This window comes from Leucopleurus acutus (assembly GCF_964270905.1).
Source record: "Leucopleurus acutus genome assembly, chromosome: 15".
In the NCBI taxonomy this organism is placed as follows: Eukaryota; Metazoa; Chordata; class Mammalia; order Artiodactyla; family Delphinidae; genus Leucopleurus; species Leucopleurus acutus.
In genome coordinates this window covers 7920917-7943961 of record NC_139157.1, presented here as the reverse complement: position 1 = coordinate 7943961, position 23045 = coordinate 7920917, and the positions used below count along the sequence as shown (strand labels likewise).

The following is a 23045-nucleotide window of genomic DNA, read 5'->3' as shown; positions in this document are numbered from 1 at the left end:
GATAGAATGTGTTTTTAGAAAGCTGGGCCTGATGGACTAGGAAAGGTTGGTTAAAAGGGAGAGTTAAAAAGATGAATTGTTACTAGTTGATGATGATATAAACCAGCTGTTTCTAATCTCATTTTACCCCCAGACACACATGACATACTTTTCCTAGGGCCTCAAACTCCCTGAGGGAGAGAATGGTATGCTAGATGATGTGTACTTTCAGCACTAGTGGTTATTACCCTGTCCTTCAACTCGGGAAAGCACACTACTATGAACGAATGAGAGTGACATTAACATTATCACAGATAATCTTGAATCTGATCTAATTTTGCTAATTTGTGTTGTACGGTAGAAATAACTAAATTTGTTATTGTAAATTTAGTTTTATAACTAAATAATAACGAAATTTGGTGTGCACTTACATGCCAGGTGTTAGGTTTTTAAGTAGACTATCTCATTTAATTCATTCAACAACTTTTGCAGTAGATGATCTCATTTCCCTCATTTTATAAATGAAGAAACTGAAGCATTAAATGGATAAGCAGCTTGCCAGAGGTTGCATGGTTATGGATTTGAATGCTGGCAGGCCAGCTGCAGAGCCTGTCGATTTATTCAGGGTTCTTGTTCTGCTAGTCACAGGGTCACATCAGACAGTTGTAGAGCTAATATGGGAACTACGGTGGGTAACCTGAACTCCTGGCTCTTAGAGGACAGCTGGAAACTAACATGAACTTCCTAGAAAGGAAAAAAAATGGGAATTTTGAAAATAGCCACAAAAACTGGAGCAGATCAGAGGAACAGAAGAGTTAGTTTAACAATAGATTCAAATACATACGAGAACTTAACGGATAACCTAAAATTTGTATGTAATTAAGCTGTTTATCTGTTAGGAAACAACGTTAGACCTCTCCTTCATATTGTGTAACAGAAATTATGGATTAGTTAAAATTAAAAGTAAAAAGACAGTAGAACATTGGGAAAAACCTAGTAACATAGAAACTTAATCTGGAGGAGGTAGGAATTTCTCTTAATAAATGGTAAGAAAAACAACCCAGTAGAAAAATGGCAAAGTCTAAGAACAGGCAATTCACAAAAGAAGAAATCCAGATGGTCAATTCAGCTTCATTAGTAAGCCAGGCGTAAATGCAAATCAAAGCAATAATGAAATCTAGTTTTCCTTCAGTCACATTGGCAGAAGTTTAAATGGTTGAATCATGGACTACTGGCAAGGAGCCTAGAAGCGGGCACATTCGTACATTGCTATAGGAAGATGGTTGTCTGTAACCCTTCTGGGAAGATCGTTGTTGATGTGAGTTTTATAGTGCCCGCAAGGGCAGTTTTTGTACTTAAGAAACAAATATTAAGACCTCAGCTTTGGTTTAAATAATAATACATTACTTTTGATAAAAAATCCTGTGTTAGTTCTTCCTTAGGCCAAGGATATTATATTGTTACATGTATAAATCTAACAGAGTTTAGCAGTCATTTATATGGGGTCTGTGAACAACCATTTGGTTCCATTTACAACCGAGTTGAATCATCTTCACATTTTAAAGTGATTTATACATTTTATATATTTGATTTCTCTTTAAAGTACTTCAGATGTCTGATCTGACAGTAAAAACTTAAGGACTAATAATAATTCTTAAAAATTTAATAGTTTAAATGTAGAAATATGATAAACCTGAAGTTCTCTTAGTTGTTCAAATACTGTCACAATTCTAAATCAATTGCTTAGTTATAACCTTTGAATTAGTTATAAAATTAGACATTGCAAGTATGTAAAAATACTGAATATGTTCACATACCTCCTAAAATCCTAAATATTAATACCATGGTTTTCATTTAATTAATCTTTCTGGGGGTTAAAAACTAGGTGTCCACTTCATGAAGGCTGTTACCAGCCCATTTAACCGAGGTAGCAGACCCACTAAGGAAGGATGTTACGTGAGGTTACTCACCACCAAAGCCTGGGATGCTGCCTGGCTTTTTTATGGGTGACCTGGGTGTAGGATAGAGTGAATTCAATTGTAGTTGCTGGTCATGTGACTTCATTTACTCTTAAGGAGCCTGACCCTTGACTTCAGGTGATACTTACTGTCTGCTTCTTGTGTGCACTCACAGAAATCTACAACAGCTATCCAGGTTGATCGCTAGATTCAATTTTGTGTCTCTATTAACATGTGAAAATACCTTTTCCTCTTGTATCTTCAATTTTCTAAAATTATATAATTCTATTGGATATTTAAGATGATATCTGGTTGATTTTTAGGTATAACTCATGTTTTCATCTCATTTATAGTCTCTCCTGGTTGTCTGGCATTGTCCGTCAAATTAAAAAACTTAGATTCCTGTAATGTACTTTTGTAATCTTACCAACAATGGAGGAATTAATACTGTACATAGATTTTTGTACAAAAAAATTACTTGGAGCATTGGTAATGGTGGCAAATATGCTGAAACAGCCTAACTATGGGGATAGTTCAATAAATTTTAGTGTATTTTATTGATTTACTTGGTTAAATCACACCATGACAGATATATGTATATATAAATATTTTTAAAACAGCCAACGCTTAATATTCATTTATTTATTTGTAACAAATATTTGAATCAGTCACCAAAACAGACAAAAATCCCTTTTCTCATGGAGCTTCCATTCTAGTGGAGTGGGAGACAGACAAGAACAAACAATGGCTCAGTGGTATATCAGACTGTGATGAATGCTGTAAAAAAGAAAAGGAAGGAGTGTCAGGAGTGCTGGGGGTCTCAGGAGTGTGTGTTCAGGAGTATTCAGTGGGGTAAGTGTCGCTGAGAAAGTGACATTTGAGCAAAAGACTTGAAGCCGAAAAGCCGTGGGTCACGTGGCTCTGGGGGAACAGCCAGTGCAGGGGACAAGGGGAGGGGAGTGTCTGGTAGAAGCGAGAGTAGAAATCTCAGAGTGTTCGTATAAAGAGGAGCGGAAAAGTGAGGCAGTAGCTGTAGGGGAAAGTTGGACAGAGGGGACTCTTAATTTGGTGAAATAACACGTGAACAGCACACGTCGAAAGACACGGTACAATAGAGAAGGGAGAGTGGACAGCGAGGGAGGCCTTCCTTGCTGGAGCACGTCGGAGACTAGCACGGAGAGGGCTGGCGGCCTGGCTGGCAGGCTCTGAGCGAGGTGCTGAGGAGGCCCGGCGGCCGCGAGCTGGGCCCCGAGGCAGCAGGGGGAGGCGCGATTGCCAGGCCCGGCAGCCTCAGCGAGGCCGGGTTGCGAGCTCGGCTGGGCTCGGCCGCGGACGGCGAGGGTGGCAGGCGAGGCCTGGCAGGCCCGGAGCGCGGCCTGGTCGGGCGGGCTCTGGTGAGCGCGGCCTGGCGCGCAGGGTCTGCAGGACCCGGCGCGGCCTGGCTGGCAGCGCGTGGCCGGGGCTGGCGGGCACGGGCGAGCGCGGCCGGGCGGGCCTGGCGCGCAGGGTCGGGAGGACCCGGCGCGGCCTGGGCTGCGGAGCGTGGCCGGGTCTGGCGGGTGCGGGCGAGCGTGGCCTGGCGGGCGCCCTGGCGCGCAGGGTCGGGAGGACCTCCCGGGGCCTGGCCGGTGGCGCGTGGCCGGGTCTGGCGGGTCCGGGTGAGCGTGGCCTGGTCTGGCGGGCCCGGGCGAGCGCGGCCTGGAGGGCCCGGCCTGGAGAGCGCTGTCTGGAGGGCCCAGCGCGTGGTCTGGCGGACCCGGCGCGGTCTGGTGGCCCCGGCCTGGAGACCGCGGTCGGGCGGACCCGCCACGGCCTGGCGGGCTCGGCAAGTGCGGTTTGGTCTGGCGGGCCCAGGTGAGCGCGGCCCGGTCTGGGGGGCCCGGCCTGGAGGCCGCGGTCGGGCGGGTCTGGCGGGCCCGGGGTGCGTGGCCTGGTCTGGAGGACCCGGCCTGGAGAGCGCGGCCTGGAGGACCCGGCGCGGTCTAGTCTGGTGGGGCCTCGCCAGTGCGGTCTGGTCTGGTGGGCCCGGGCGAGCTCGGCCTGGTCTGGCGGACCCGGCCTGGAGAGCGCGGTCTGGATGACCCGGCGCGGCCTGGCGGGCCCTGGTGAGCGCGGCCTGGCGGGCCCGGGGCGCAGGGTCTGAAGGACCCGGCGCGGCCTGGCCTGGAGAGCTCGGCCTGGTCTGGCGGACCCGGCCTGGAGAGCGCCGTCTGGTGGGCCCGGCGCGCGTGGCCTGGTTTGGAGGACCCGGCCTGGAGACCGTGGTCTGGAGGACCTGGCGCGCACGGCCTGGCGCGGTCCGGAGGACCCGGCGCGATCTGGCGGGCCCGGCGAGCTCGGGCTGGTCTGGCGGGCCCAGCGAGCGCGGCCTGGTCTGGCGGACCCGGCCTGGAGAGCGTGGTCTGGAGGACCTGGCGCGCGCGGTCTGGTGGGCCTGGCGCGGTCCGGCGGGCCCAGCGCGCGGTCTGGAGGACCCAGCGCGCGGTCTGGAGGACCCAGCGCGGTCTGGCGGACCCGGCCTGGAGAGCGCGGTCTGGAGGACCCGGCGCGGCCTGGCGGGCCTGGGCGAGCGCGGCCTGGTCTGGCGGGCCCGGCCTGGAGACCGCGGTCTGACGGGCCTGGGGCGCGCAGCCTGGTCTGGAGGACCCGGCCTGGAGAGCGCGGCCTGGAGGACCCGGCGCGGTCTGGTCTGCTGGGGCCCCGCCAGTGCGGTCTGGTCTGGCGGACCCGGCCTGGAGAGCGTGGTCTGGCGGGCCCGGCGCGCGGTCTGGAGGACCCGGCGCGGTCTGGCGGGCCCGGCGAGCGCGGCCCAGCCCATTTGGCGCCGTCCTCGGGAGCTGGCCGTGGGCCTGGCGTGCTGGCCGCCGCCCCGCAGTCCTCGCCCGGCTCTCGTCCGGGGAGGACGGCCAGGCTGGCCGGTTGCCGCGGTTGTCTGCCGCGGTTCACTGCCGCGGTGCACTGCGGCTTCTCTCCGAGTGCCGGGGTCGGCAGTCGGTCCTGGCCGCCAGGTGGAGCGGGCAGAGGAAGAAGGCAAGGTGGACAGGCGGGCGCGATGCCGATGGGGCCTGACGCTGAGGGATGCCGGTGCCCCGCGCCGCGGTGGCAGAGGTCGGCCGGATCCCTCCCGGCCTGAGGCCAGAGCCCTCCTCGTTTTCTTTTCAGGGCGAACCCAGCAGTTATGAGGAGCCCCCAGGAGCTCTGGGCACAGGGCCGGATGGGGCCGCCGTATGGGGGGACAGGAGGCGTGGGGGGAGGGTCTTTAAGGTGGGGGACCCGCAGCCTGGGAGCGCCCCCTCCTGGCCGCTGCGCGCGCCGCTTCCCACCGGCCTAGCCCGCCCTCCGTGTCTCCCGGAGCGCAGCGCTGCAGGGCGCGTCGAAGCCCCACCCTGTCTCCCGGTCCCAGGCACGCCCACTGTGGGCGGGGCTACGGGCGCTGTCCTCGGTCCCGCAGCCGCCTCAGGGCTTTTGCGCCTATGCAGTCGAAAAAAGATTTTCAAACAGAACTCTGGAGTTTCTGGCAGAGAAGGACGATTCTGGCAGGCCGAATCACGTAGGCAGGCAGGAGAAAGAACCGCTGTACTGTTGTTGGTATGGTGCTGTGGGTCTGAAAGCCATTATCCGCTCTCCATTGGCGTCTTAATTTTTACCCTTTCTACTCTCTGTCTCTCTCTTTCAAAGATCTCTGGTGTATTTATCAAATTGGACCAGTTGTAATCCTGAGGTCATGACACGCACTCATCATCAATCTGTGAAGTCACCTCTTTCTGTTTTTTAATTAGTTGTTTTGGATAATGCAACGAACCCCTTCTCTAACAAAATCCAGGACCTTGACAATAACCACTGTCTGTGTGGTCTTCCATCCTCCTGTCTCTCTTCACTGGAGGTAATCATTCGCTCACATCCTGTATTTGTGAGCGAATGATTTTCTTTCTTCTTTCCTCTCTTTTCCCAGAGTCTGTCTGTCTTTCTCTCTTTCTCAAATGTCTGGCTGTATGTGGTGTTTTCAACTTAATAGAAAGTATGTATCACGCTGTGTGTAATTTTTTGGGACTTAAGTGGTAACAATATTGTTGAAAAACAACTATATTATCTTTCACTGTGATTTATTCCTCTGATTCCTACGTAATATTGTAGATCTACCAGAGTTAATTTGTCCACTCTTCTCCTGATGGGCATTTGAGTTGTTTCCAGGCTTTTAAGAAATTAATTAATTAGGTTGCGCTGGGTCTTAGTCGCGGCATGCGGGATCTAGTTTCCTGACCAGGGATAGGACCTGGGCCTCCTGTGTTGGGAGCGCAGGGTCTTAACCACTGGACCACCACGGGAGTCCCTGTTTCCAGGTTTTTGCTAGTGTGAAGAACACGAGATGGTCTTTCACATGTTTCTTGTCATGTATACGTCTATGGCTTTCGCTTATGTATTTACCTAAGAGTTGAATAGCTAGGCCGTAGGGTACATGAACGTTCAATGATAGGACACAATGCCATGCCCACTTATGTAGTGGTTGTACCAGTTCACACTTCCACCAGCAACACAGGAGAGCTCTGGATCTTCTCTTCTCCCTCATTTGGTGTTTAATTTTTGTCGATAGAATGACTGGAATTGGTAAGCCGCATGGTCTTGATCACCAGTGATGTTGAACATCTCTTTATTTATGAAGGCGTTTTTCTCCTGTCTGATCATGTCTTGTCCATTTTATATTGAGTTATCTATTGCATGTGATCAATTCTTTCCCTCTAGAAGCTTTAGAACTGTATCTTTGCCTTTGATATTAGAATCACCATACTGTGACTAGGTGTGGGTTTTCCCTTCTCTCTCCTCTAGCGTGTTCTCTCTGTCATACATCGTTCATTTTATTTCCTAGAATTATAAAAAAACTTTTTTTGTGTGTGAGTATATATCTTCTTGATGCTAGTTCTTTGCCAGCTCTTTGTATCTCCTAGTTTATAACTTGTTCTAAACTTTTTTAAGCTATTTTTAAAAAATAGCTTAAATAGTTTTCCTTAAGCTACTTTTTCATGAATATAAACTTTTTAATAAGCCACAGTTATTATTTTTTTTGTAGTTAATGCTTTTGAGTCTTCAGTATTTCCCTACATTAAGATCTAAAAGATAACTCCAGCTTTTACTGAGTTAAAATTTGGTTTCTGATGTTTACATCTTTTAATCCATTTAGAGTTGATTTTTGTATACAGTGGTAGGTAGGGATTCAGTTTTTATCCTTTTTCCTGTATGGATTGCCATTTTGTTTCCAGTTTCATTTATTGAACAGTCTCTTTGCTCACTGACCTGATACGTTACTTCTGTTGTGTATCAAAGTTTGACTCATAGATATGTCTGTGTGCTCTCTGTTCTGGTGTCTTGATCTTCGTTACAGTCTGTTTGTCAGTTTATTTGTTCCTGTGCCAACTACCATCATATTGATATTATGGAGACTTTTTATTGCAATAATATCCCAGGCAGACTGAGAAGTGATCACCGTACTTGTGGACCATTCTAAAGAATTTTGATTCTATAGCATGGATGATGGGAAGTTATTGAAGAATTTCAGCAGCCAAGCTATGTATTCTGATTTATGTTTTTGGTGCAAGATGGATGGGGAAGAGAGGATGGTGAGGGACGAGACAGGAGTTGGAGGCAAGGGGCCCAATTAGGAGGCTGTTGCTAGAATACAGGTGGGAGGTGACAGTGGTTTCAGTAGTTGTAGAGAAGGAGAGAGGTGGACGCATTTGAGGTGCAGGTAGAAGCAATACAACTTTCTGATGTGACAGGTGAGAGGAAGATAGGACTGAGTGCAGTGTGTTTGGGGCTGTGTGGGGATGCCATTCCTGAGATGGAGAATTCTGGGGAAGGGGCCGTTTGTAAGCTTTCAAATGAATTATAGTGCCATTTTTACTTTGCTGATGCTTGGAAATAGCTCTGTGGTTATGAATGTTTTATGGCTCGTTCATACTCTTTTCTTTCGAATAGGTGACTCTCATTTGAAGAACGCAACCAGATCTCTCCTGGAATTCAACACCACAGTGAGCTGCGGGCAGCAGAGCACAAATCACAGAGTGCAGAGTAGCATCACCTTCTTATGTGGGAAAACCTTGGTGAGTCCACACAGAGGCACTTTATAATCTTTCTTTTAAAAACGTTTGTCCTTGGGGCGTTCTTGCTGTAGCGGGTACTCTAGGACGACCAAGGGAGCAAAATTAAAAACACCAGCAAACAGATGAACAGGAACCCCAGCCTAATTACCGTCACCATTAAGAACCAATAAGTAAACAAATCCTAAGCCTATAGTTACAACGTTTAAGTGAAATTTGACCCACATCCTGTGTAAAACTCCAGTGTAAAGGTTAGGGTGTTTAAACTCAAAGCACTGTTGAATGTTTATGTTGCAGCATAATTTTTTTTTTTTCTTTCTGAAACAACTTCTCCCAGCATTTTATTTTGATAATTGTCAAGGCAATGTGTTTATTGTTTTAAACATTTGTCCCCATTTACATTAAATGGAACATATTAACATCTGTCTAGAAGAAGCCTTGGCCAGTGGGTAATGGGGTTCCCAACTTTTGGGGTATCGCTAGTGTTGAAATGGGACCTAATTGTCGAAAGCGTGATGCTGGTGTTCTCACTATCTGCATATTGTATGTGATTTTTTGATTTTAATCTTTAGTGTTTAGAAAGGGGCTCTCAGCAAATGGTTGCTGGCTTTTAGCAAAAGCAGTTTGTGTACAAACCCTGTGAATGTTCTCTAATAAGAGTAAGAATCCAAGTGTTCAGAAAAATCAGGTTGAGTGAAACTTAGGCGGTTACCAGATTGCTTTGAAGTATCATTTTTAGAATTTGGTGCTGTGACTGTTGCATTTTCAGGGCCATACTGTCTTGTCTGGAGAACTTTAAAAATAGAACTTATGTTGTTAATTTTGGACCAGCCTATCAGTTGCACTGCTGCCCATGTTGAAACCTTGGGAAAAAAATCTGTTTGCAGTGGTATGAAATCTGGAGGTCTGAGTTACAGAATAAGCTAGCTTGTTGTTTGAATTTTCACTAAATTGTCTTCAAGAATTCTGTGTTCACCCTGTGAGAACCAGAATTCACAGAACTCTTCAGATTTGCACATGGGCGCCCAGAGGTAAGTCCCCGCCACGTCTCATCAACCAGCCACACTGTGGCTGACCAGTTCGGAGTCCTCGCTGGTCCCCTTCTGCTGGGAGGGGCCGCCCTCAAGTGCAGGGGCGTCTGAGCAAGGCTGGTGTACGAGCTCGGTCAGGTCCAGATGGGCCTCCTCCCGCGGCTTCCAGGAAGCATGAGGTCACATTTTCTGGCTTTGGTTTTGTTGGCTTTTGGTTCAGAGAACATTTGGAGTTTGAGAGTGGGAGGTCAGTGAAGATTACTTCCCATGAGCTTACTGTACTTGCATAGTTGGGGCAGTAGAACAGTTTTGGATCATTTATAGCCAAATTCCAACATGATTTTATGAAGCTTTTGTCTCAGAAGTTTTGGGTTTGGGAACTTCTTGATGACCTTGTTTAACTAAAACAGTTGTGTGTCATTCCCCACCTCCCGCTGCTAGTTTAAGATTTTTCGTTAGCCTTCACTGTTTCTGACTTAAAAAAAAGAACACTTTACAATATGCAGTATGCTAACTTATTTTTCCGTTTTTTTTTTTTAAAAAAGGGAACTCCCGAATTTGTAACTGCAACAGACTGTGTGCATTACTTCGAGTGGAGGACAACTGCAGCCTGCAAGAAAGACGTTTTTAAAGCGAATAAAGAGGTAACAAGGGCCCTTCAAGGTTACATGCTTGTGCAATACATCCTGGGACCTTTAGGATTTGAAGTACTGACGCCAACTTTTTGGGGTAGAAATCTTATTGTGGTTTTCAAACTCCATTTGAGCAGAGATACCATGTGATTTAATTGTTCAGTTGTCTTGGGTGGTTCTTATTTCTACGACGGGGCATTTTAAATACACAGGACGGACTGGAAATGGAATGGCTCACTTGCGTAGAGCAGGTTAGCTCTTGGTTTCTGATGCCATGCAACTCAAGAGCCGAGTCCCAAGTCGAGCTTGGGTTTAGGTACCATGCCACCTACAGATGGCATTTCCTCAGCCTTGGGGTGGCTTCTGGACGCCTTGTGGATCCAGGTCAGGTGTGCCTGGCCCTTCAGTTCTTTGCCAGCTCACCTCAGAGACTAGAGGACTGTCGTCATTACTCCCCTTCTTTCTCTGGTATCTGGTCAAGTGTTCCTGGTGGTTGATGAAGCACCCTCTTCCCTAGCCTAGAGCCTCTGACTTCCCCTGGTGCTGGAGGGGGCAGAAGACAGTTTCCTCTGCCGCTTCCCCACTCCCACCAGCCCGGGTCTTAAAGGTGACTTCCTGTGTTCACCCAGACAACAGTCTTCATGGGTTGAGTTTTCTCACTTTTCTCCGTTAGTTTTCTGTTCTGAAGGGTTGAGTTCAAAGACTCTCAGGAACTAGGAACTGACAGATGGGAGTAATCAGTCATTTCTGCTGATGACCTAATGTGCTGTCATTTAAGAAGGGCAAAAAGAGATGTTTGTTCTTAAAAAATAAAACCGAATTTAGGGATTCGCAGGGGGAGGGGGAGGGAGCGGGAGATTAAAAAACAAAAACAAAAACAAATTTAGTTACGAATAGTAAGTTATCCCCGACTCTTCAGCTGTGGCAGTCTACAAAAGAAAAGGCAGTCGGAATGCTGCCTCCGTGGGTGTAAGGAATGTTCAATGGGAAGAAAGTTCAAAGTGTGGGAAGAAGTAAGGCCTAATGAAATGACACCGATATTTAGTAGGAGATGGTGTCACATTTAAACTTTGCATTTTGAAACTTAGCTTCAACTGTTTGCCAATGTACAGTTAACGGCAGGAAAAGCATCTCTGAACCGCAGTGCCAGACACCCTCTGCTCTCCTGTGAGACCCCAGGCCTTCCAGGCCCCACGGAGGCTCCTTCTCTTGGGCCCTGGTTCTCCAGCTGACAGTTATTACACCCGTTTTTCCTGTTTTAACCGAGCGTCCTTTTTCCTTGCTTTGCTGAACTGACAGTTGTTTCCCACCACCTAGGGAATAATTGCTTCCCCAAAGAAATAAAGAAATAGTGACTTGTTTTTGATTTTCTTTGTGCTATAGGTCAGAAGTCACAAACTACATCCTGTGTTTGTACAGCCTCAGAACTAAGAATGGTTTTTACATTTTTATAGGATTGTAAAAAAAAAGCAGAGAAGAATACACAGCAGAGACCTACGTCACTCACAAAGCCTAACATGTTTACAGAACAAGTGTGCTGACCCCTGTTCTAAGTCATTTTGGGGGGTGGGAACGGGGAGATACAGTCTGTGTTTTTCTCAGAAGTGACGTTTAGCTGATCCAAAGATGCAGGAGGAGTGCTGGTGTGTTCCCAGTGGTCAGTTCTTTGGGCCTGGTTGGCAGCCGGGCTTTATTCGTGGAGTTTTCGTTTATCGAGGGCATGTTGTGGGCTAAGCATTAGGAATTTCCTTACATTTTGAAAGGGTTGTTGCATTCATGGAACTCATAGACTGAAGGTATGGAGGGCATCGCTCTGCCTTAGGTGTAGCTAGATTAGACGGGAAGAACCAGAGAGCATGATGGCTGCAAAAGCAACGCTGTCACCGCCAGCAGATCTCTATGAAGCATAGTCCCTTTTCTCTGTCTTCAGTAGGATTTGATTAAACCTTACAGGCTACGATAGAACTTCAAAAATTACATGAAATGTCGAAACACTCATCATTCCTTAAAAAAAACCTGGATTCCACACCTTATTGATAGCTCCTCATTTCTTCTGTTGGTTTGGCTTTGTCAGATTTGGAATGGTGTGATGAGCAAAGAACACGGTGGTTCCAGAAAGTGCCTTTTAAACCCACCGGTGTAGCGCTTGTTCAGTGGATTCTGGTGGGGTCGTTTTAGATCATAATTTCTGTAAAAGCTCGTGGACACACATCCCCTACCATCCTACTCTTGGGACACGCAGAGAATGCAGAACTGGCAAGCTAGTGGTCTCACCGGAGTTACATAAATACGGTTAATGTACATCCGTACACCGTTAACAAGGGTGGCTCAGTGCGCAGTGTGGGGAGCTGGCACCAGCCTCCTCCCCCGGCCGCCGCATTCCTGCGCTGATGAATGTCTCCGTTGCTCTGCTGGGGGAGCAGGAAGTGGGAGGACTTTCCCCAGGAGCCTTGCTTGTTTTTCCGATGCTCCCCCCGGTTCTGGGGGGCGCTGCACTGGGCGTGTCTCCTGTTCCTTCCTGGAGTCGGGAGACAGCCAGAAGTTGCTCACGGCCTGGAGCCGGGTGTCCGCAGCAGGCGTGGCTCACTGGAAGCCTCCAAGCCTTTCGGGGACATCGAGCCGGTTTCAGGAGTGTGGCCCCATCTTCCCTCCTGCTGTGTGCCGTCCCGCTCCCTCGTCTTTATTTTGTAGCTGGAGAGTTGCTGCTTTGTCTCCTTTCTTGAATTGCTGCCCCGTTGGGTTGAGCTCACGTTTCTGTGTTATCCTGCTGGGGGTTGACAGGCTCTAGATTTGCAGGATTATGGACGCAGGTTACTTTTACTAGAGCCTCCTCCGGGTCTGCAGTCCTCCCTTTCTTGCACTTCCGTTGCCTTTCTGCAGGACGTAGTGCCAGGCGTGGTTCTGGCCTCCTGACCTCACCTGCTCTGTGCCCATGCTCGCCCTCCTTGGTTGGCGTCAGCATCTCTGGCCAGCGTTGTAGGCAACGGGAGACTTTGCTTTAAGGGTTTGGTTGAAGTGAGTTTAGGTGCCCCCCTGAGGCTCCGAGGGGGTGCAAGTCCTTGGGTTCCATCCGTTTGCTCTCCGTGAAGTCTCTGCAAACAGGACAGGGGAAGAGGGTTAGTGGGTCAGCGCATTCCTGCGGGTTTGATAGCATCTTTCTGAGAAACATTTAAAAGCTAAACATTAACTTTTGTAAACGGACCTGCTGTGAATAGCTTCAGTTTTCTAAAAGCCAATTTAAGGAAAATTATCCATAGGAAGTGATGAAACAAAGTATCTTGAAATGATTGCAGCGAACATGAGTTTTTAGAATACTCCTTGGCCGAGGAGATTAAAATGATACGGGGATGTTTCACGTGAAGACTGGGCGACCCGGGCCTCTACTCGGGGGTACATCTCTGGGCTGGGACGCCTTGCCTTCCGAATTTGGTGGAACTTCGAAAGCACAGGGTCTTGCCACCTGTAATGGGTTCCTTGACATTCTTCCTACACCCCTTTTTGTCCCGCTAGCGTTATTGAGGTATAACTGACAAATAAAACTGCATATACCTTAAGTGTATAACGTGATTGGATATACTCCTTGACTTAAAAAAAAAAAAAAGACCATTCATTCATAGAGATGAGAGAGTGCTCATAAGTTAGAATCCAGCTAGAGGCCCAGAGGACGAACTGCTCTTCATGTTAGTGAGCAGGTGTTCAACGGACCCCTGTTAGGTTCTGGGTACTGTCCTAAGCCTTGCTTAGGGCTACAGCAGTGACAAAGGCCCTGTCCTCGGGGAGCTTACACTCAGGTTAGCAGGTAGAGGTGCCCGGTGATAGACACCAGTGCTCTGAAGAAGAGAGCTGGCGATGTCAGAAACGGCCCCACTACGCAGGTGGCCCTTCACCTGAGGCCGGGACGCAGTGAGAGAGCCGTGGGGCTATAAGGGAATCATCCCAGGTAGAGGCAGCATCACTTCCACGGGGCTGATCTGTACCCAGAAGCCAGCGTGGCTGCGTGGAGGGTCCCCGAGGTTGGAGACCGTGGAGGAGCTGAGATTTCACCCTCAGTGTGATGGGAGGCCGCTGGTGGATTTTGAGCAGGGAGTGATGTGACCCAATGGAATTTTAAAAGGATTGATCTGGTGCTTGTGGAGACATTGGCTGGGGGAAGGGGATATGGAAGCTGGAACCAGGGGTCCCGTTAAAAGAGACTGTTGCAGGCGAGAGGTGATGGCAGCTTGGACACGAGTGGTAACGGAGGAGCTGATCCAGGGTTGGGTTTGAAGCGCGGAGAGGGCTTGCCGATGGTTTGGATGTGGAACGTGCGGGTTCTCCGTGGCCTTCATGGTTTGGCCCTGAGCAACGGGCTGAATGATTGTGCGCTCCTGAGGTGGGGAATGCTGGGATGAGAGCAGGTTTCGAGGGGAAAAGAGGCCTATTTTAAATATGTTAAAGTTCAGATGCTTTTGTGTATCTAAGTGACAACGGTAAATAACAGCAGGTGACACTTACATTGACTCACCAGCACCTGCACCAAGAGCATTACGTGTATTAACTCGTTCAGTCTTTACAGCAACCCTGTGAAGTATCGATAGTTACTGTTATTATTCCCACTTGACACATGGGGAAACCGAGGCACAGAGGCTCAATTGGCTCGTGGTCATACTAAGTGTCAGCCCCGGAGTTTGGACCCAGGCGTTCTGTCTGCAGAGTCTGCTCACGAACACATCTTTTGCGCTGGCGTTGGCTGTGAAGTCTGGGCTTGCGGGGAGAGGTCACAGCTAGAAACATACACTTGGGAGCCAGTGGCGGGTACCTAATGCGTCGTGCACGAGGTCACCAGGGGAATGAGCGGCCGAGAAGTCAGCCGTGGGACACCTCTGCACTTAGGGTCCGTTCAAAGGAAGTTGAGGCACATTCCCAGCAGGCTGAGAAAGCAGGCTGTGGGCAGAGGGACCCCAGGAGCCCCTGGAGGCCAGGCAGCCAAGTGAAGAAAGAGTTTCGGGCAGGGGAAGGCCATTGGCGTGAGGCGGGGGGGGAAGGCCGAGAGTGGTAGTGAGGTCAGAGTGGGTAGTGGCTGCGTCCAGCAGAGGGTGACGGAGAGGGAGAGAGGACAGTGAGGGTGGGCAGGCGGGAACGTCTGCGCTGGTTGCAGGGCTGCGGCGTGGTGGCCGTGGGGGTGTAGGGACAGGGGATGACGTGCGTGAGAGGCGGCAGCAGGACAGCACGCCGAGGGGGGACGGGAATGGGGCGGCTGGGAGGGAACAGGTGGGCAGAAGCAACCGGAGCCCTGTCGGCCTTGGCTTTGCTGTCATCGGGGAACCTCACGGCGTGGAGACTGGTGTCCCATGATGTGGGGCATAGGCTTTGCTGAGCCCCCAGCCCCCAGGAAGGTGTGTGTCAAAGACTCGTGTTCTCTCCTGTCTCTCCTAGGTGCCGTGCTACGTGTTTGACAAAGAGCTCAAGAAGCATGATTTAAACCCACTGATCAAGATCAGCGGTGCTTATTTGGTGGACGACTCTGACCTGGACACTTCTCTGTTCATCAACGTTTGCAGAGACATAGGTCTGAGTCCGGGGGCGTTGTGGGTGGGGATGGTGAAGGATTTCTCTGGAGGCTTCAGTATCTTTGCCCTTGCACCGTACTCCTTTGTGGATAACCCTGTCGCTGATTGGGCCCTCTAAGAAAGCTTGTCCCCAAAGATGCTCTCTGCACAACCCCTCCCCTTTGCCCCCAGGAAATTCTGATGCCATCGCAAAGTCCATTCTGACCATTGGCCATGCCAACATGTTCTGTCTGCCAGATGCTTTGGGTTTCAGGATTCTCAAGTAAACCTTCTTTCTCACGATGAGGGGAGAATTGGCTGATTTGGGTCCTGGGGGTGCTGAGAGCTGCCGGGGCAGAGGAGACATGGAAACCCTGCCCTCCATGAGTGCTATAAGACTTGAACTAGGTAGAGCCCAGGCTGGGTGATATTTACCCATCCACGGCAGAACTATTTTAGGGCCCCTGTTACGTGGTGGCCTCTAATTTAGGCGCTGAGCTGCAGCACTGAGCACATGGAGGTTCCTGCACTCTTGGAGAAGATGCACAGTAAACCCCCTGTAACGTGTAAGGTGGCAGGTGACGATAAAAGTAACGCAGCCTAAAGAGAAACACAGCTGTAGTCATTGTGGTATTGCTGCCGGCAGGCTGTACTGTCTGGCTGTTATCCCAGGCACATCTAGTTTGTTCTTTTCTTTACTCCTCCCCCAGACTGGTGAGGTAGAGCCCTGACAATTGGATCCGTCTGCAGTTTGACCAAAGTTATAGAGACAGAAAGGAGTGGATCTAAGATTCGAACCCAGAACTGTCCATAGGTTGTTTCCATGAATCTATTCATCTTTCCACCAATCCACTCCATGGAGACCCTGCCTTTTCTTGTCTGTAGGTGATTCTAAGGTTCCCATAGCTCTAGGAGAAGGGCTGTGTCCCTTAACTACCAGTAGCACCTTAGTCTCTGTTTATCGGCACCTCTTATGTACCAGGTACAGAGTGAGCATCTTACATTGTTTCGCCCTCACTTCCCGGCTGCCCTGCAGGGCAGGAAAGCTGTTCTCATTTTCCACTTTCAGATCGGTCGTTGGCTTGCCCAGGGTCTCGGGATGGGATGGGATCCTACTCTTCTGGGTTTCCAGACCTCTGCTACCTTATATCACTTATGGAGACTTAAAAAAATTTGATAACTTTTACAAGGGACCCTGGACCTAAGGTTAAGTGTGATTGCTACACTTGACACATTCTCTGATTCAATGTCACACGTTTTACAGAGGTGCTACGGGCCACGAGTCCGGAGGTGCGTTCCTGTCCCACCGGCACTGCCGCCTGCCTGGTGAGAGGGGACCGGGCATTCGACGTCGGCCGGCCCAAGGAGGGACTGAAGCTCATGAGCGATGACAGGTCGGTCTGCTGGTGGCATGTGTAATCTTCAGCAAGAGCCTGGCTTTTCAGGGAGTTGCAAGAATATCCCTTTTCAGCAGGGCTTGCAGTGTTACTACTTCGCATAGGCTTGTAAAGTTAGCGGTCGTTGCTTGAGTCACGTAGGCTTGGTGACTTAGGCAGGAAAATGTGTATCAGGATCCAGCCCATGTCCTCACGGGTATCCACTTCATGAAGTCACGCCTACCTTAAGGTGTGTTTGGGTATCTCCCTTGCTTTGTCACCTGTGACGTTGGTTTTACGTCCGTGGTTTTATCTGTTCTTTAAAAAACACCGTCCTGGAGGCGAGTGACAGGAGGGCCGCTTTGCCACCGCCCTTCTGGGTGCAGAGTTTGCTTCCCGACTGGGACGAGGGGGCGCTCCTTAGTTCCCGGTGGGGATGTTTCATTTCTCCTGATAAGCTGTGTTGTTTACACACATTTTTCTCATGCGTTTGTACCTCTCTCGGTGGGGAGAGGTTTTTCTCCAGTGTGTCACACGTGGCCACATCGTGAACTTGGATCGAGGATTTTGATTTTCTCCCTGTTCCAGGAGCCTTTGGTAGACGCCTCGCTGCACCTGCTCTAGTCTGGAACTAGTGGTGTGTCACCGTGTGCAGTAGATCACACTTCTGTCCCCAGGAAGAGCTGGGGCATAACCTAAATTTAAAAACGTCTGGGAGGTTCCTGTACATGCGTCTGAATTCGTTTGCCAGAGCGGCCACAGCGGTGCCGCAGACTGTGCGGCTCCAGCAGCAGAAGTTTGTTTCCTCTCAGTTCCGGAGGCCGAGCTGTCAGCGGGTCCTTCTGAGACCTTTCCTCTCGGCTCGTAGACAGCCACCTCCTGCGTCCCCTCACAGCCTCTCCTCTGTGTGTCTGTGTCCTGATCTCCTCTCCTTATAAGGACATCCATACTGTCTGATTAGGGCCCACAGCAGCAAACTCAACTTAATCACCTCTTCCAAGGCCCTGTTTCCAAATACGGTCACATCCTGAGGTCCTGGGGGTTAGGGCTTCAACACACGAAGTTTGCGGGGACACAGTTCAGCCTGTTGCACCGTCCTAAGTGATAAATGGGTGTCTTTCCCTACTGGGAGGGCTAGAGACGAATTCGGAAAGCGTGGGCGTCGAGCGAAAGCCTGAGCGTGTATTCAGAGGAAAGGAAGGTCATCTGTTTTCGGTGGTCCTGTGGCCGGTGCACCGGGAACTGTGGCCACAACCCACAGCTAGGCCAGCGCCCCCATGGGCGGTTCCAGGCTCTGCCTGGCCGCGGGAGGCCGTGTCGCCAGCGCGCTGGGCTGTCTCCAGGCTTAAAAAAAAAAAGATCTTCCGCTTGCACGGAGAAGTGGTCGTTTAGAGAAGAAGTGGTTGTGTAGCCTTGCGGCTGAAATGCAATTGGCCGGCCGGGCGGTGTTTGTTTTGTTTTGTTAGATTGTTTATAAGCTTTTCTCAGTATTTAAGTTTATATGTTGGTTGTTCTACTTATTTTTTTAAAGCACTCATTGAAGTTTACTTAAAAAAAATTTTTTTTTCCCAAATGGAAATAAATTTAACTGACTTCGTACTATGGCTCCTTTCACGGCGTAAGCTTCTGGTCTCCCTTTCTGCACACACGGGGAAAGGGAGAACAGACGCTTGAGCTGACGGCTCAGGGCAGCAGACTAATTGGAATGTAATTTGTACTTTCGTAACCCTGACCCTCTTTTCTCGACGTGTATCCTCCAGGCTTGTCCTGAGTTATGTGAAAGAAGGGGCAGTTCACCCAGACTTCTGTGAGGGTCACAGCCCGGCAGTGACTATCACGTTTGTCTGCCCGTCGGAGCGCAGAGAGGTGAGTGGCTTGTCTGAGAGGACGCCCCAGTGGCGTGAGCACAAGTCAGGGTGGGGCTGGTGCAGGACAGATGCCTCCGTGGAGGCGGCAGCCACGCTGCCCGGGACTGACTCGGACGCACGTGCTCGGCTTGCTGTTTCTCAGCGACCCGGGGGGTGTCTATGCTAAGAGAACGGTGTTTTGTTCAAGGGTCGAGTGCGGTGTTAAGTGGTTCATAGACAGATTTTAAAAAATTGTAGAGCGATGCTGGTTGGAATGAATATCTGAAAAGACCGTACCTATCATCCTAAACCTGTGATTTCACGTCTGTTAGTGCTTCAGATGAGGCACGGTAAAAATAGCTAATTGGTTTATAGACACAGAGTAAGCAGGGAGTAGTACAGATGGCGTGTAGACCTGGCAGAAACGGCTCGGGCCAGCGGCTGAGGTTCCGGGGGTGGGTACCAGTGTAGGAGAATTAGAGCCAGAAGGGGGGAGGTTCCTGCCAACTCAGAGTGGAGCGTGTCACCCCGTCGCCTGCCCGCCCCCGCCCTGGCCCCCCGCCACTCTCCCGGGCAGTTGACCACCCTGTCCTCTGGCTGTTTACTCAATTCGAGTGCGGTTGTAAACTCCTTGAGGGTAGGGCCTGCGTCTGGGGTGTCCTTGGGCCCCGTGCCCAGTGGTGTCTCACCGGTCCACTGCTGCTTAAGTGTCTTTGCAGATGCGGTGCAGATGAGGGGAGACATCCCCAGGGAGGAAGGAAGGGTAGGGCTTTCCTCCAATTTATTTCTGCCTTCTCCTTGTAGAATGAAGTAGGAGGAACTGAATTCTTTTGCCAAAGAATGTCCTCCCCTCCCCCCAAACAAACGTGGAATTTGCTCTGGTTTCTGGCAGGCAACTGGCCTGTTGTGTGTGTGTGTGTGTGTGTGTGTGTGTGTGTGTGTGTGTGTGTGTGTGTGTGTAGGGGGGCGTGTATGGAGACAGAAGTGCAGTCCAGCCAGCTTTCCATTCGTTGTCCCCAGACTTCTAGGGTCGCGTGATGTCCGCTCAGCAGAGACCTGATTGACCAGTAATCAGCGTTAGTCCTGAATGTGATATTGAGGACTGTTTATTTATACTATCCATCCTACAGATGTGAATCAAAATCTTTTGAGCCTGATGAGATGTTCTAAGCCGGCAGTGGTTTCAGTGTTTCCCTTTCTTACTTGTGCTGCATTCAGTGAGAAATCATTTCACACTATCACGAGGGAGAGAATGGAGAGTTCCCCTCTGTTCTCCATGGGATGTGAGGCCGTTGGGCTGGTGGGCTATCAGTGGAGCTGAGGGTTCTGTTTCCAGCCTGACTGTTCCCTGGGTAGAACTTGGGTCACGTGGGCTTGGACCCCTTAATACGTGAAGGTTTACTGAAGAATTTCCACTGGCTCATTGAATGCTTCTAGGAGCTGGAACTTGAGTAAACATTCACCTTGCCACGCAGATCTTTTTAAAAGAGTTTTATTGAATCTATGTACTACAAAAATACACCTGTTTTAAGTACAATTTAACGGTTATTAGTGTACTAACAAAATCGCACAGTCAGCGCCACGGTCTGTGTTAGAACTTTTCCATTACCCCAGAGAAGCCTGCTGCCCAGTTGCCATCACTCCCCTGCTCCCCCAGCCCCGGCAGCTGGGGACCACCTTTCTGTCTCGCCTTTCCTGACATCCCACACAAGTGGAGTCGCACAGCACGTGGTGTCCAGCTTCTCTCACTCAGCACTTGGTCCACATCACTGTATGTATGTCTGACGGCTCTGAGCCAAGGGCTTAACGCGTAGATTTTGAGTCAGTAGTCGGGGCTGGACTGCAGCTCTGCACCTCCCTAATCATGTGACGGGAAACCCGGCACTTAGTCCCGTGCCTGGCACGTAGCAGGTGCTTAGTAGACGCTTGCAGAGTGAGAGGCCTGGAATCAGCACAGCTACTCCTGATGCTAAGGCCAGGGAGACGTTTCTCCCAGGGAAGGTTAGAAAGATGACACCGCCCCCCGGTGAACAGTGACTTCGTGGCATCCTTCCCAGAAGCCGGGTGTGTGGTGGGCGATACCCTGGCTTCACCCAGGGGCAGGAACAGATGTGAATACAGGTGAAGTGTGCCCTAGAGCCATGGACGTTCCCGTGGAAAGGGGTTAGGGACCATCTCCCCAGATGCATGCAGGCTCAGTGATGTCCACCCAGTGGGCAGGGGCGGGGGGGGGGTGGTCCATCTGGCACAGGCTCAGCGGCACCTGTGATTGAAAGGAGTGCACGGACCACAGGCCCTTCACACGTCATGACTGCTTGCCAGGGGCGTGGTGGGCGGGTGATACCGCGTTCAGGGCGGGCTCCCAGGCTGACGCTTGCGCGTGACTCTAGAAGGGACTGGAAGGGTTTCAAGGAAATGCAGTCGTTGTAAGGCAGACAAAAGAACAGAAAAATGTCAAACCCCAGTAACATACCTTTGGCTTTTCAGAAGCACAGAAACATCTGCATTTAAGCTTCATGAAAAGAATTAATTTGATTCCTTTCACCCCGTCCACGATAGGGCACCCTTCCCAAGCTCACGGCGAAATCCCACTGCCGCTTTGAAATCGAGTGGATCACTGAGTACGCCTGCCACAGGGATTACCTGGAAAGTGGGAACTGCTCTCTGAGCAGCGAGCAGCACGACGTCGCCATTGACCTCCAGCCGCTCAGCCAGCTCGGAGGTGAGTGGGTGCCTGGGGGCCGGGAAGTGGGAGCGGGAATGAGAGCCCAGGGGCCGAGCTCCCCCTGCCCTGGGGTGGGCGTTTCGAGTTTGATGCTGTCACTTTGCCACCCACACCTGTGTGCGTAACAGAGCCTCTTCTTGTTTATTCCCTTTTCCTTAGCTTCAAACTCCTCGTACTATACCGCAGAGGGGGAGGAATATGTTTTTTATTTGAATGTCTGTGGAGGAACTGAAGCACACATCTGTGACAAGAAGGATGCTGCAGTTTGCCAAGTGAAGAAGTCAGATTCCACTCAAGTCAAAGTGGCAGGGAAGCTCCAGGGCCAAACCCTTCGGTGCGTACGGCCTCCACGTAACTTCCGGTGCATCGCGCGTGTTCCTGTGAAACGTAACATACTCCCCCGCCTTCCTCCTCCTTCCACCTTCCGCAGAGCACAGGGAAATCAGTTAAGCTGGCATGATTTTCCCGCATGAGTCAGGCAGGTGCCGTTTGTCCCTGACCAGTGGATGCTTCTCCTGGCTTTACAGTAAGAATGCTTCTGTTAATGTGGTTCGCTTTATAATCTGTTGTTTGCAGGGAACCGTACTGTAGGAAAGCTATTTCATAAGTTGATATGGCTTTTGTATGTTAAAATTTACGTTTCCGAGGAGTTTTGATTTTTCTCTGGTGGTTTGAGAATCTGAAACACCATTGGCATCACACACAAGCGTTGAACAACTAGGAAAACGCATTCATCACAATTCTCGTGACCCTTACCTCGGTAGCTACCTTCACAAAAGCTTTATCAGAATGTAGTTTCTCTGATCTGAGGGACCAGGATCCCTCAGGTCAGACTTCATGGCAGCTGCTGGAAAAGCTGTGTCTTCTTGGGCGTTACTTATCTTGTACCAAATCCGAATATGAGAGCAGAAGAGGCCTCATGGTCCTAGCAAAACCTTCAGTGCCTTTTCCCAGCCAGTTATTACTTTGAAGTAAGAGGACGAGAAGCCCGTCCATTTGGAACTCCTCTCCTGTAGACGGTTCTTCCCCAGCCTGCGAGAGGGCTCGCTGTTTTGTGTCACTGCTGCTCTGTGGATGGTATGCGAAGGCTCACTGTAGAAATGTTTAAGGATTCAAGTTTCTGTCTTGGTTCTACCAAACACGTGCGTGTGTGTATTGCAAAAACCTAGGTACTCAGACGGAGACCTCACCTTGGTATATTTCGGGGGCGACACGTGCAGCTCCGGCTTCCAGCGGATGAGCGTCATCAACTTCGCGTGCAATCAGACCGCGGGTGAGTGCGCCCTGGGTCAGCTGCGTCCCTGCGCGGGTGGGCGGGCTCCGTGGAAACGGGGAGCGCTGAGTGGGGTGCTCAGACGTCCTCCTGCAGACGTGGCCCCTTTGAGGCCCCCTCTGTCGTAGCAGGTAGGAGTACCCCACCCCGCCCTGCCGACGCCTGACACACACGTCTTGTTTCCGTTTTCTGTTTGTGTGGGGACTGGGCCCAGCGTCAGGCTCGCTGGGAAAGCCTCTCTGTCCTGAATGCTGGCTCTCCCGGAGTGCGCTCAAAGCCGGCAGTCTGGGTTTACTCACCACCTTCTGATGGCTTGTCACTAAACAACTCTTCTTTTAGGAACTGAGTTTCTAGGTGACCCTTTTTGCAAATGGTGGCCCTGCTGTAGAGGTGGGATTTGGGGATCTCGAGAGACCCCAGGGCAACTTTAAGTGGAATGTTTGGTTTTTCTGAGTGACTCGGAGAAGCTACCTTGACGTCACAGTGGCACTGGCATTTCACAGAGCCGCACTGCCGTCCGTATCTCAGAGATTCTGAACACAGTTTGCATCTCTTGAGAGGTGATGGGATCCCACCATCTTGAGAGAGCCGTCCAATCAGTGGA

The 23045-nt window shown here is 50.4% G+C and overlaps 1 protein-coding gene across 1 annotated transcript in view; it reads left to right on the top strand.

The window, feature by feature from the left end:
- IGF2R (insulin like growth factor 2 receptor) overlaps positions 1-23045 on the top strand; it is a 109658-nt gene that overhangs the window by 22338 nt on the left and 64275 nt on the right. The window contains exons 3-10 of the mRNA XM_082855862.1: positions 7908-8032; positions 9606-9704; positions 15108-15240; positions 16485-16614; positions 18357-18462; positions 21003-21165; positions 21328-21502; positions 22338-22441. Coding sequence (XP_082711988.1) covers positions 7908-8032; positions 9606-9704; positions 15108-15240; positions 16485-16614; positions 18357-18462; positions 21003-21165; positions 21328-21502; positions 22338-22441 — 1035 coding nt within the window. The remainder of the gene's footprint in view (positions 1-7907; positions 8033-9605; positions 9705-15107; positions 15241-16484; positions 16615-18356; positions 18463-21002; positions 21166-21327; positions 21503-22337; positions 22442-23045) is intronic.